At 45.9% G+C, this 14,168-nt stretch overlaps 1 protein-coding gene across 1 annotated transcript in view; it reads left to right on the plus strand.

Annotated features, from left to right (window-relative positions):
• Nucleotides 1-1,072: 1,072 nt before the first annotated feature.
• The window catches only part of ank1b (ankyrin 1, erythrocytic b), a gene marked incomplete at its 5' end in the record, with an annotated part of 82,357 nt that continues 69,261 nt past the window's right edge, over nt 1,073-14,168 (plus strand). The window contains one exon of the mRNA XM_080847354.1: nt 1,073-1,198. Within this exon, the coding sequence (XP_080703480.1) occupies nt 1,073-1,198 (126 nt within the window). The remainder of the gene's footprint in view (nt 1,199-14,168) is intronic.

A 14,168-nucleotide genomic window follows, 5' to 3' on the forward strand; every position in this document is an offset into this window, starting at 1 on the left:
TGTGTGTGACTGATCAGCAGGGGGCGACAATTCGCCAAAATAAGGAGGCAGAGAAAGAGCGAAAAAGAGGAGAGGCACAGGCAGAGAGACAGATCCGCTGTTAGAATAGTCAGTCTGCAAAGGGGTTGCATCGTTTTACCGACGCTTAGGTGAAATGTGTCGTGGTGTTCGCTCTCCCCGGCCCTTCCTGTTCTCATTCTCTATGATCTATGATTCTATGACACTTGTTTTCTGTTGTATTTGTGTTATCCTCAGCTATGGCATACTGTGAAAAGACATGGGAGGCAGAATAGCTATGGTGGCCACTGCCACTGTGCCTTGACTAAGTTGCCGTGCGTGTAGCATACTTTAAACACGGGGCGAGAAGGAGGATGCCGATGGGGAGGGCAGGGGTTAGTGCTATTAGTGATGACTTACATGCTTTCACACAGGCAGACATTCTTCAATAATGATGTATAGGTGTTGACAGTCACAGTGTAGTGATGGCAACATGCTCACACTGCTGCTGTTTTGTGCTCAATTATGAGTTTTTACTGCTGTGTGTGGTATATATGTCTTAGCCTTGCACGCAAATTACGGTTTGGAATACAAACAGAGCTAGATTAGAATGAATGTGGAGCAGAGTGAAAGAGAGACAGAAAGAGAGAGAGATAGAGAGAGCTGCTGCAGTCCCCACACAGTGCTGAGGCCAGGGCTGCGTGACTGGTCGGTGCTGGGAGAGAGAGAGAGAGAGGGAGAGGCAGTGCGAGAGGGAGAGGGAGAGGGTGGGAGAGAGAGAGGGAGCAGAAAGGAGAGAAAGGGGGAGGGGAAGGCGCCTGAGTGGATGAGTAGCAGCATCCCTCTCTTCTCTTGCGCGCTCGCTCTGAGCTGGTTGGGCTAGAGCACGGTGATCACACACACACGCACACATACACACACACACACCCACTGCCACGCAGGCTCGCACACACACACAGGCACACAGGCGCGTTAGCGCCCCAGTCATACGCGTTGGCAAGTCGTTGGTGGTAGCGGCAGCCACAGGGACGTGTAGACACGGCCGCACCGAGACAGGTTCTCCGCTGAGAGCACCATGGCGCAAGCCGCCAAGCAGCTCAAAGTGAGGAAGGACCTAGCGGAAGCTGCCGCTGCCGAGCTAAGGGAAAAGGAGGAGGAGAAGCTTAAGAAGAGGAACAGGTCGAGGGACCGCCGGCGCAAGGTAAACCAACCGCCTGCAGGAGGGGAAGAAAACAGGGCCGCTAGGAAGAGGGGGAGACGGAGAACGAGAGAGAGGGAGAGGTGAGGAGAAAAAAGGAGGGGGTGGCTGATTGCTGTCGTGCTCTCCCGCTCCACTCTCTTCTCCTCCTTCTCCCCCTTCTCTTTTCATGTCATTATTCAGGACAGGTGCAGTACAGCATGCACGCAGGCACACTGCGTTTCGCCCTCAGCCATGCAGTGCTGCCTGTTTATGCAGGCTGTGTGTGGAGATGGCTGAGTGTGAAGGTGCTCTGATGTAAGGGTGGTGGTCGGTGGAAGTGGGTGGGGTAGGATGCGTGTGTGTGTGTGTGTGTGTGTGTGTGTGTGGTGTATCCTGACTGATGGTGCTGAAGCTGGTCATCATCAGTGGCTGGTGATTTAGGATGCGGTGGGGATGTACGGCGCGATTGCTCAACCCCTTCGTCCCCAGGGTGCATTGCCTTTCCATAATCAGCCACAGTTGTTTCCTGTGAAAATGTAATTTATCAGTGAGGCTCTGTGAGACGGTGGAGATGGGGAGGTCTGGGGGCTTCATTCATTTGGCTGGGCGGTACGGACTCTGCTGCCACTGCTGCTGCGCTGCCTGTACAGGCTGTGCTGCTTGTTGGTCAATATGTCATGACTTCCTTTGTGTCCCCTTCACTGTGTCTTTTCCCAGTGTGTGTGATGCCTAAAATGGTTAAAGGCAGCCATTGAGCGTTTTTTTAACAGTCACTCTCTTTAATGAATGTGCCTGTCTGTCAGTGGTTTTTGTGTGATGAGGGAAGGAGGGAGAAATAGAGAGAGAACAAGCGAGTAGGAGAGAGAGAGAGAGTGAGAGAGAGAGAGAAACATTAGGTTGTGTTTCTCTCCATCTTTCTCCTGCTCTCTTTAGCCTTTTTCCTCTCCTTCTCCCATAAAACGGAGGCTTTTAACGTAATCGGAGCAGTGTGTGTGTTGGGAGGCTGGAGGGCACGTCTGCGCGTGTCAGTTGACTCCGAGTGCCTCCTCTCCCCCAGTGGAGCTGCAACGGTGTGCTAAGCTGAGCTGAGCATGCTGGTGAGTCTCCACCACCTGTCACCCGCCTCCACCACAACCCCACCTTCCCTCCCAGCCTCCATCTATCCCTTCCCACCTGTGCTGGGCCCTTCGGAGGCTGCAGACATCCGTCCACCCGTCGGATAAAGCCGGTGTGAAACGCTCTGCTGTTTTTTGACCGGTTATTGTTTGGATGTGTCGATGCGTCTGTTCCCAGACCTGCATAGATACCGTGTTGTTAGCAGACATAATGCTGAGGGAGATGTACACGGTGAACACAGATCAGCGGAGTCTACGTCATGTGACAGCGTGCTGTTGCGTAGCCTGCTCTCATTCTTATGCAGAGGAAGGGGCTTCGGTGGAAGCCTGCCCTGTTGTGGGTGGGGTTAGAGAACAGGAGAGTGTCTGTATGACAGTAGAACATGGATGAGAGAAAAAGATACGGATGAGTGATCACGTGAAAATTATGTTTCGACCTGGACCTGGAGGTAGAGAGGAAAAACAGGAGAAGAGAGAGAGAGGAGGAGGAGGAGGAGGAGATGAGACAGAAAGTGACAGAGAGAGCGAGAGCGAGACAGAGAGAGAGCGAGAGCTAGAGAGAGCCTGATGTTTGGCAGTGCAGGCAAGGAGGGCACAACGTGACAGTATGTCCATGGGGGACGAGGCGGCTGCTGGTGTGAGGAGAGCCTGTCAGGAGCGCCTCGGGAGCCCACAGCTATGACCTCCAGCCACAAAAGCCATTGTCACACACACCACTAAGCCCGGACAGGCCAGGAAAGGGCCAGAACCCACATGGATTTGCACACCCACAGCACAATGCAGAGATTTACAGAAACATATACATGTAGTGTGGATACACACACGTGAAGGCTAATTCCACGCCCAATTACATTTCCATGAAAACTCTGGACGCATACACACACAGTTGAGGGGGATGTTGCCCTGATGATGCCTTCCAACTGAATTCATGAACAGTCAAGAAGAGCTGAAGCCGCCAGCTTTGTTGTGTGTTAGGCGTGCACATGCGTAAACCAATTATCTTACTGACAGGTGTCTGGTACTCTGACCAAAAAGCTGAACACTGTGCCAGTGGGGTCTAGTTTTGTTGCTCGCAGAGTAATGAAGGGTTTTCAGGTGCACTGCTGTGATTGCCTTGCCTAAATTAAACACCCACGTAAAACAGAGGCATTTCAGGAAAACCTGTCCTTGACACGTGGTGTGCACAACCTTCAGTCTAGCACTTAACTGAGGTTTCCCAAAGTGGCTAAACTGAATTTAGAGGCTGATGAAAGGATTGGTGCTGCTTAGATTTATAATGATTTTCTCCTGTGTTGCCATAGTTTTCTGTCTTTAAACCATTCTGTAAGTGTCATGTATTTTTAGAAGAGTCAAATGGAGTTTCATGACATTCCAGGCACACAAAGTAATGTGAATCTGATGAAAAACAATAGTATGATGTATGTAGTATGTAGTATGTCTTCAAATATTTATGCCGTATCAGTGAACCTTGCTGTGTGTAAATGTGTCAGAACTTGGCGTAATAGCGTTATTACTCACAGTAGTATGGCTAATATACTGTATGCATGTTTGTGTGTGTGTGTGTGTGTGTGTGTGTGCGTTTGTCTGTGTGTGTGGTAGAATGTATACGAGAATACATGGCCTCTGAGGTGTTTGCTTTCATTTCAATGTTACCTTGGATATTCGGGACCTATATTTACGGTTTTCCAGGGCACCGAAAGAAAGGGTTTAACGAAAAGGCTTTATTAGAACAGCAGAAATGGAACTGGAGGAGCGGGAACCACCAGGGCAGACACTGTTTCTACCACTGTGGGTGTGAGGTTCTACTGTGTGCACTAATCCACCTACTCTCTGCACTTTCCAATGAAACCAGTCCGAATGGAATAGTCATATGGAAATGGCAAATGAGTATAAGACGTTTACAAGCAATATTGAAAGTTTATTGTCAAGTGTGGCTGTTCTACTACAGATCAGTTGAGAATAATACACTTTTGGTTTAATGAACCAGTTTTTAGCCTCTATTTCAAATTGAGCTAATTTTAGTGTCCTCTGAAAAGCGAAGAAGTCCTTGTAAGTAATGTGTGTAGGTACATGACATGCATGATGACAGTGCAGAAAATCAATGCATCTCCTTCAACAACACCACCACCAACTCCACCACTGTTTGCCATTTTTCTGTAGCTAAGTGTAATGTTCAATTCCAGAAAAGGGAATTGTGAATGTATGACATGGTGGTGAATATCATATACTGTATGTATTGAATAGTGTTTCTCACTCATCTGTGTGTGGCCAGTGCTGTTGAAACCATACCATCATTTCTACCTCTAACCTTTCACTGACCTTACCACAGATTGACCACAGATTGATTTTTTGAAGAATTTGCAGAACAGGTGCAAAATAGAAATTCACAGACTGCAAATTTGTATTGAAAGCCCTATATTACACACTACAGAATATTTTTGAATGTTGGTAAAAGATAACACACTGCTCTTTAAATCTTATTTACAGTATATGGTAGTGAAACGTTAGTACCAAATGAGAGGCAGTGGTATATAGAGAATCACTGCTAAAGGCGTTGTTGGTATGACACAAAGTACTGTGCATTAAACTCCAGTACTAGTGGTCTGTTTTTAATATACAGCCGCGGAAAAAATTAAGAGACCACTTCAAAATTATCAGTTTCTCTGATTTTACTATTTATTGGTATGTGTTAAAGTAAAATGTACATTTTTGTTTTATTCTATAACCTACTGGCAACATTCCTACCAAATTTCAAATAAAAATATTGTCATTTAGATCATTTATTTGCAGAAAAATGACAATTGGTCAAAATAGCAAAAAAGATGCAGTGTCTTCAGATCTCGAATAATGCAAAGAAAACAAGCTCATATTCATTTTTAAACTACACAATACTAATGCTTTAACTTAGGAAGAGTTCAGAAATCAATATTTGGTGGAATGACCTTATTTTAAAATCACAACTTTCATGTGTCTTGGCATGCTCTCCACCAGTCTTTCACATTGCCGTTGGGTGACTTTGTGCTACTCCTGGCGCAAGAATTCAAGCAGCTCGGCTTCTTTTCATGGCTTGTGACCATCCATCTTCCTCTTGATCACATTTCAGAGGTTTTTTATGGGATTCAGGTCTCGAAATTGTGCTGGCCATGACAGGGTCCTGATCTGGTGGTACTGCATCCACACCTTTACTGGCCTGGCTGTGTGGCATGGAGCATTGCCCTGCTGGAAAAAACACTTCTCAGAGTTGGGGAACATTGTCAGAGCAAAAGGAAGCAAGTTTTTCTTCCGGGACAACGTTGTACTTTGCCTGGCTGAGGTTTGTAAAAGACCATAAGGATTGAACCAAAGCGGACTGGAGGGTCTTCTAGTTCGTCTTCTCTGATGAGTCCAATTTTCAGCTTTGCCCAACACATGGTCGTCTGATGGTTAGACGGAGACCTGGAGAGGCCTACAAGCCACAGAGTCTTGCACCTACTGTGAAATTGAAACTGTGAAAAATGTAAGCGGCATTCTGTAATTCTGACATTTTGTAAGTATTATACATGAGTTAAAGGCACCCAGTGCAACTTCCGAGGCTTAAAAATAAACATTCAATTTCTAGTCTTTTTTACACGTAGTAAGTTTCAATAACTCCATACCATTACATATCGACATTCAAGGAGCAAAGATGAGACGTTGTTGTGTGGTGAGAACTGATAGAAAATAAACAACAACAATCACCGCCATTTCCCCCCCAAATCTTTATTTATTGGTGCCACCAATAAATAAAGCAGGATTCCAGTCAATGGAAAAATGGCCTCTCCCCACCGGCGATTGTTGTTGTGTACGATTTTCTATCAGTTCTCACCACACAACGACGTCTAATCTTTGCTCCTTGAATGTCGATATGTAATGGTATGGAGTTATTGAAACTTTGTGTAAAAAAAAGACTAGAAATTGAATGTTTCTTTTTTTGAGTCTCAAGTCTATAAAGTTGCACTGGGTGCCTTTAAGACAAGGAAAATGTCTGCCATGTTGTTTATTGGGCAAACAAAACATAACAGCATTTGGCCAAACCTCGTCAGGGCCCAATCAGTGCATTTTTGTCAACAGCGACAATACAAATATTACATAACTAAAATGGTATCTACATACATCCCTCAATGTTGAAATTTGGATTTGTTAGTCGCAGGGTCAAATGAATAATGCTGCCGCATAGGATTCTCGCAATGTCTTCCCATCTGAACAAAAAAGTTAAAATGCCAAATATGAGAACTACCATATTAGCCTACGTTTTAAATAAAGACTTAACAAACTAGGGTAGGTTATGCTGGGCAATAGCCAGGTAGTCTACTGCCAATGCTAACTGTCCAATTTAGCTATAATTTCATTAACTTGACCCTGCAGATTTTTACAACAATGCATTGGAAATTCTTAGCCTAAAAGATAAAATTCCTATTTGAAAACAAACATGTGTGAGATACTTGGTACAATATTTACCTCTTCTTAAGATTGAGTTTGAGAGGTGGCTACAGCTTGTACATACAGTAGATTTGATCCGATAAGGCTACTAGCTGGCGGTGCGCGGCAAGGTTCTCTATCTAAGTGAACGACCGGAAGTGAACATCACCAATCATATTGCATTTAGGAATCTTGTGAAAGAACGAAAAAGTAACGTTATTAACCGGTTACCATTATTTTAGGTAAACGATTCGGATCCGGAACATATATATATTTTTTTAAGTTTCTGGTTTCGTTTCTGTTCCGTGAACCGGTTCAAAGCCTTGGTGACAGCAGCTTCTTCAGCTAAAGTTGACACACACACACACACACACACACACACACACACACACACACACACACACACACACACACACACACACACACAAGCTAAGCTAAGCTACCTGCCCCAGCCACAAGGTTCTCCCTCAGCAAAACAAATATCTGGGATCAGTGTTGGCCTTATGTCATCAGTTACATTTTCCAGAAAAGTGATACAAATTATTGAACCACAGTATTAGACATGGATTACAGCAACTACATCAAAACAAGACAGCAGTTACTGAATATTCCTCAGTCTTCTGAAAAAGGATGATGCGGTACACAGAGTGAATTGTCTCCAAATGCATCGAATGGAGAAAAAACAAGCACAAATAATTCAAACACAGTTCAGCCAGGACATCAGTGACTGAGGCAGCAGCCCAGGAGCCATTCTGCTAGGGGGAAATGAGACGGGTCCAATCGCCACTCACTGCTTCCTGCTACAAACAAGGAAGCCGGCAGCGGCTAACTAAAGACGAAGATGAGTGCTTGCATTTGGTCAATGCATGGTGGTTCGTCTGTTAATTACAGTAGAGTAAGCATTGCCAAAGCTCTCTCATCAAGTCGCAGTTTGAGAGTGAGTGTTCCTAGATGCTACGTACGAATAAGCGCATATACAGTATGTGCAGCGCCTGTGCCCTATTTTAATCACCAATAACAAGGACTGATGATGATAACCCTTAGAATAGAGGGTTTATGTGTGTGCTGTCCCGTTTCCATGTCAGTCATCAGTTTGGCTGATAGTCAGGCACATACCCTGTGTGTCATGGTCTTTTGAAGAAAGATTATTGGGTGGTAGGCACACACATGGCTGTTTTCGACTGTGTGAGTGTGTGTGTTTGTGTGAAAGAATGTGTGTATCGGTGTGTGTGCTATATTTTCCTGCCAGCTGTAGGGCTGTATGACTTCTCCTACCGTGAATGATTGACCGGCTTGAGATGTCCATTAAGCCTGTTTTGCCCAAAGCTTGAGAGTCATTTTTCCCCCTACCTCTACCTGTTAGACAAGCCTTTCTCCCAAAGCTTTCTTTGTTTTTAGGTTGCATTGCACTCCATCAGTGCACTTAGATTGGGCACTTGTATTGGGTCACTGAAGAATTGAAGAAGTCCATGGATTGTGCTTGAAATGTTTTGTGTGACTGTCTACTGTTCTAAACTCACTCTACGTGTGTGTGTGTGTGTGTGTGTGTGTGTGTGTGTGTGTGTGTGTGTGTGTGTGTGTGTGTGTGTGTGTGTGTGGGGGGGGGGGGGGGGGGGGGGGTTGGGGGGGGGGGGGTGTGTCTGTGTGTCTGTGTGTGTGTGTGTGTGTGTGTGTGTGTGTGAGTGAGATAAGAGCAAGGGTGTCTAGCCCAAGGCTCACCTCAGCACACTCCAACTCCAGCTGGACCAACATCTGTTTCATCCTCAGGGCTTCTACCATGTGTGTGTGTGTTGGTTAGTGTGTGTGTGTGTGTGTGTGTGTGTGTGTGTGTGTGTGTGTGTGTGTTGGTGTGAGAGAGTTGTAGAGAGAGAGAGAGAGAGAAGGGTTAAGAGGGACACAGGGCATATGACCTTGTGCTGGTGTCAACACGTGTGCTTTGGTATCTAACATTTCATCACGGAACATGGCAACCAAATTCCTGCCCATATCACTATTCTTTTTTGAGTACCTGAATAGAACTTGATTTACGCCCATTCACATAATTTGGTGATATACAGGATATCATATGTTATGCTTGTTCTGATAACACCTCCCTTAAAGACACCTGGTACCACACCTTATTGTGAAGATAATCACTTCACCATCATCATTTAAGTTTTTGCTACTGGTGAAGCATTTCATCTGCTGCTGGAAATCTCTTCTCTCATAGTCTCTGACTCATATCTCTTCTCTCACTGTCTCTGACTCATATCTCTTCTCTAATAGTCTCTGACTCATATCTCTTCTCTAATAGTCTCTGACTAATATCTCTTCTCTAATAGTCTCTGACTCATACCTCTTATGTCATAGTCTCTGACTTATATCTCTTCTCTAATAGTCAATGACTCGTAACTTTTCTCTAATAGTCTCTGACTAATATCTCTTCTCTTATAGTCAATGACTCATAACTCTTCTCTAATAGTCTCTGACTAATACCTCTTCTCTAATAGTCAATGACTCGTAACTCTTCTCTAATAGTCTCTGACTAATATCTCTTCTCTAATAGTCAATGACTCGTAACTCTTCTTTAATAGTCTCTGACTCATATCTGATAGGGTAAGCTGTAGAAGTAGACTATTGTCTGCAGAAAAGCTTGCATTTGCTCATATTCTCACATTTTAAAGGTGATGGGTTTACCAGGAATTGTGCTTCAGTGATAATACCAACGTCTGTGGCTGTGAGTTTCTCTGATCGATCTTTTTTTAGTCTCTTTCCTCTTTCAGTCATTTCAGTCCTCTGTCATCTCAGCTGTGTGATTGCTGCTTTACACATCTGGGTCCAAAAATGTCTGGCGTCATTGGTTCACATTTGAGCTAACGACTTTGTGCGGTCACTTTGAATGCACTTTGAATGCGTCCATGTCTTCCCCATGCCTCTCACCCTTCAGCAGTGGCTGTCAGCGTAGAGGGAAGGATGCTCATCATAAATCTGCAGCTAAACTTTATACCGCAGGGTCAAGTAGGCAGTGTCAAGTGGGCAGTGTCAATGCAGGTGACTGATGCTACCATGGTGATTTTATTACGCTTGAAGTGAGGCATTGCAGCAGCAGCAGAAGGTGTGTGTGTGTGTAGGTGGGTGGGTGGGCGGCTGTGTGTGTGTGTTTGTGTGTGTGTGTGTGTGTGTGTGTGTGTGTGTGTGTGTGTGTGTGGGTGGGTGGGAGTGCGCCTGTGTGTGTGTTTGTGTGTGTGGGGGTGTTTGTCTGTGTCAGTGTTTGTGTGAGAGAGAGACTCACATAAAGGCTGTATAATACTTCTCTCTCGCTCTGCGTCGTCTTCTGCATCCTAAACACGAGCTCAGCAGAGTCTCCACGCCCGAGTCCAGAAAGCTGGAACTGGCCCTGAATGAAATCCGCCGACCGCCGTGGCTCTGCATACCAACAGCCCTGCTCGGCCTAATAAATGGACATTCCAGAGAAGTCACTTTATTTTAGACTGGAATGCGTTTTGACTCGATAGTGCTTATGCCCAGTCCATAACCTCAGCTAATATGGTGTCCCTCCTATCAATGACTTTGAGAAGTGCTTCACACTCCTCTGTAGAAGCAGAGGCATTCCTTAAAACCACCACAGGTCCGTGTCTTGGCCTTCAGGGCTCCTATTAGACGTAAGGGCACATGGCCATTCTTCCATTATGAGAGGAATCCATCAGCGAAGGGCGTTACGTAAGCTGATTAGATGTCCTGGGGGGCTGGGTGGAAGTGCAGGCCCAGGGCTCCATTACTGCGCCTCCGTTAAACACACTCCTCTCCTCTCCTCTCCTCTTTTCAGCTGCTTTCCTCTGGTTACTATCGCTCAGGCATCTTTTCTCCTCTCCTCTTCTCTCCTCTCCTCTCCTCTCCTCTCCCCTTCTCTCCTCTCCTCTCCTCTCCTCTCCTCTCCCCTTCTATCCTCTCCCCTTCTATCCTCTCCTTTCCTCTCCTCTCCCCTCCCCTTCTATCCTCTCCTTTCCTCTCCTCTCCCCTCCCCTTCTATCCTCTCCTCTCCTCTCCTCTCCCCTCCTCTCACTTCACCTTTCTGTCCTTCACTTCGCTCTCCTCTTGGTGGTTCACAATAGCTCTCTTCTCTCCTCTATTTCTCCTCTCCAGCCCTTTATTTTCATCGCTCTGTTTTCTCTTCAAAAAGTCAATCTTTTCTCTCTTTTTCTCTCCTCCCCTCCCCTCCCCTCCCCTCCCCTCCCATCCCCTCTCCTATCCTCTCCTGTCTCATCTCTGTCTCCTCTCTTCTCCTCCCTCTTCTCCTCCCCTTTCCTCTTGCCTGTGCTGCTGATGCTGTGGTGCCCTTGCAGGTGTCAGAGGAAGGTTAGGGTTGGGCGGGGTCACTGCGTTCATCAGCTCCACGTGTGCCTGCTCAGCAGCCGACCCTCCCCGGCAGCCATATTGACAGCCTTAGGCGGGGTCGGGCTATGGGTCGGGCTGGGGGCTGGGGGGATGGAGGTGTGTGGTGCTTAACGTTTCCCCTTCCTGTCGATGGCCAGCTGGGAGAGATGGATGGTTGTGCCGCACCACGCCGTGCCTCCGGCAGCAGTGAGGAATGAGGGCCGGGCGCTGCCCCCCCCCCCCCCCCCCCCATCTGGTGGCGTCTATTTATCTAAACACGCCACTTATCTATCACCCAGCCTGTCCCGCCGTGCTCCCGCTAACGCTAACGTTCCAGCTCCTGCGCACTCTGCTCCCCGCTCCTCCTCCTCCCGCCATCTAAATATATGCCTGTCAGGAGCGGGAGGCGTCTCGTGTAACCCAGGCTTGACAGCTCCTCTCTTCCTTCTCTCTCTCTCTCTCTCTCGCTCTCTCTCTCTCTCTTGTCTGTCTTGCTGCGTCTTTGTTTTTTTGTCTCTTCTCTCCTCGGCTCCCATTTCCTCGTCCTTTCCCTCCTGCTCTCTGCTTCTACTCTCTGTGTTTCTGCTCCTCGTCTCGTCCTCTCTGACCAAACAACCTTTCTGCGTGTGCTGCAACAGATCCCTTCAGTTTATTCGGCTAGACTTGCACTTCTAGAATTCTTATCTGCGCCAGCTGAACACTTACCCAGCACAATAAGAAAATCTAAAGTACTGATGACCTTGCCACTCATCCTTCATTCATAACTTCTGCGTACCCAATTCAGAGACAATAATAGCCAAACACAGCTTGCATAACATGGAGAACAGCCACTTGCTAATGCATTCACCCTCCATCCATTCCCCATTGTCTGTGTGTGCATATTTGTGTGTGTGTGTGTGTGTGTGTGTGTGTGTGTGTGTGTGTGTGTGTGTGTGTGTGTGTGTGTGTGTGTGTGTGTGTGTGTGTGTGTGTGTGTGTGTGTGTGTGTGTGTGTGTGTGTGTGTGTGTGTGTGTGTGTGTGTGTGTGTGTGTGTGTGTGTTTGTGTGTGTGTTTGTGTGTGTGTGTGTGTGTGTGTGTGTGTGTGTGTGTACACACACACACACACACTCACGCGTGAGGTAGAGATGGAGTGAGAGAGACAGTGAAAGTAAAAGAAGGTAGGAGTCATTGCAAATTCCCTTCTCCCCCCCTCCCCCCATAGTTTAAAATTGAATTAGGGATGAAGTATTTATATGATTGCAACGTGGGTTTTCCACTCCAGTGGTTCGCAGGGAGGGACCAGGGAGAGAGAGCTGGAGCAGGAGAAAAGGGAAGGAAAGAAAGAGAGAGAGAGAGAGAGAGAGAGAGAGAGAGAGGATAGCTCAAGGTAAATGCTACACTACAAGCAGTAAGCTACTGTGCAGCTGACTGCTCTTTTCTCAGTGAATGTTCCACACAATGTGCCACTGTAACAACTTCAGAGACACATGCGACACACATGCACACAAACACACGCACGCACACACACAATCCAGACTCACACACTGTGACTGCTTTAGTGGTTTCTCCTGCGCAGTAAATGGGTCTAGAGGGAGGAGAAAGCAGAGTGCTGGCAGGCTGTCATACCTGCTCTTGTGTGTGTGTGTGTGTGTGTGTGTGTGTGTGTGTGTGTGTGTGTGTGTGTGTGTGTGTGTGTGTGTGTGTGTGTGTGTGTGTGTGTGTGTGTGTGTGTGTGTGTGTGTGTGTGTGTGTGTGTGTGTGTGTGTGTGTGATTGAGAGTGTGTGTGTGTGTGAGAGAGAGAGAGAGAGGTGATGAGTGGAAAGATTGCTGCTACCAAATGGCTGGTACTCATAAATGTTACATCTTACAAATGGCTGTGCAAAGATCTGTGTGTTTCCTGTGTCATCCTATCATATTGATTGCATCAATGCACATTATACATTTTAATGGTCAGCTCTGTAGTTTTCTAACATGCGGAAATGGTAGCAAATGATTTTTCTCACTTAACAGCACATATTGCTTACACATTTAATGTACACACCACACTCCAGCACTTAATGCTGTGTGGTCATTATAGGGAGGGTTTAGTTTTTAACATAGAGTATAACCAATATATAACTTGAGGTCAGATACTGTGAGTAAAGATATTTTGTTCTAGTGTGTATGTGTGTGTTTGTTTGCATGTGTGTGTTTGTATGTGCCAGACAGACCCCTTAAGTTGTATGTTTGATTAATATGTGCTCCTGCTGTTGTTGTCGCTGAGATGCACACATTCAATGCCTCATGCATTTATTGCACGCTATGCAGAACTGGACTGACATGAGAATTCATATGTCTCTCTGACAGTCACCTAGACCGTCTTCAAACTGTCTTGAGATATTATATGGATGCAGCAATGTATATTTAATGAGGGCAGTGGCTAGAATGTATACAGATATATACATCAGAGTCAGAATCAGAATCAAAATCAGAACTGTATTTATTGCCAAGTAGGTTTACACCTACCTGGAATTTGCTGTAATGTATAGGTGCATACAGTTAACATTAAACATAAAAACACAATAAGTAGTACACAGATAAGAATATATATAAAGAAGTCAAGTAAACAGTAAAATGCAAAATGCAAGACAGGAGTGCAACGGAATGTGCAATGTGCAATGAAATGTGTGTTAATGTTACACAGACTTGAGGCGTGGGGGCGGGATAAGAGTCCAAGTCAGGTGGTCCTGTACATACAAACTCAAGTGATATGCGTTGCTTGCACCAGTCTTGAATGACCTTGTATATATTTAGAATATGAATATCACACACAATGGGCATGTCTGTTAATGTGGAATCAGCTTAGTTCGTCATCAGTTGGATGAAGTCATTGCGCTGAAAGGTTGGGTAGAATTGGCAGATACCTTAGATTCTCATTTCACAGAACACATTTTAAACTGTGTTAATTAATAGTAGAATATTTTCTGGGTTCTCTGATATTTCCAGCTGCCTCCAGTGCCTCAGATCTGTCTCAGAGGCATCCTCAGAGAAATACAGGGCAGGGCAGGATGAAAGAAGGGAACGGAAAGGACGCAAATGATAACCTTAAGAGAATCTGTACCATCT

The sequence above is a fragment of the Sprattus sprattus genome, assembly GCF_963457725.1.
Source record: "Sprattus sprattus genome assembly, chromosome: 11".
Classification (NCBI taxonomy): Eukaryota; Metazoa; Chordata; class Actinopteri; order Clupeiformes; family Clupeidae; genus Sprattus; species Sprattus sprattus.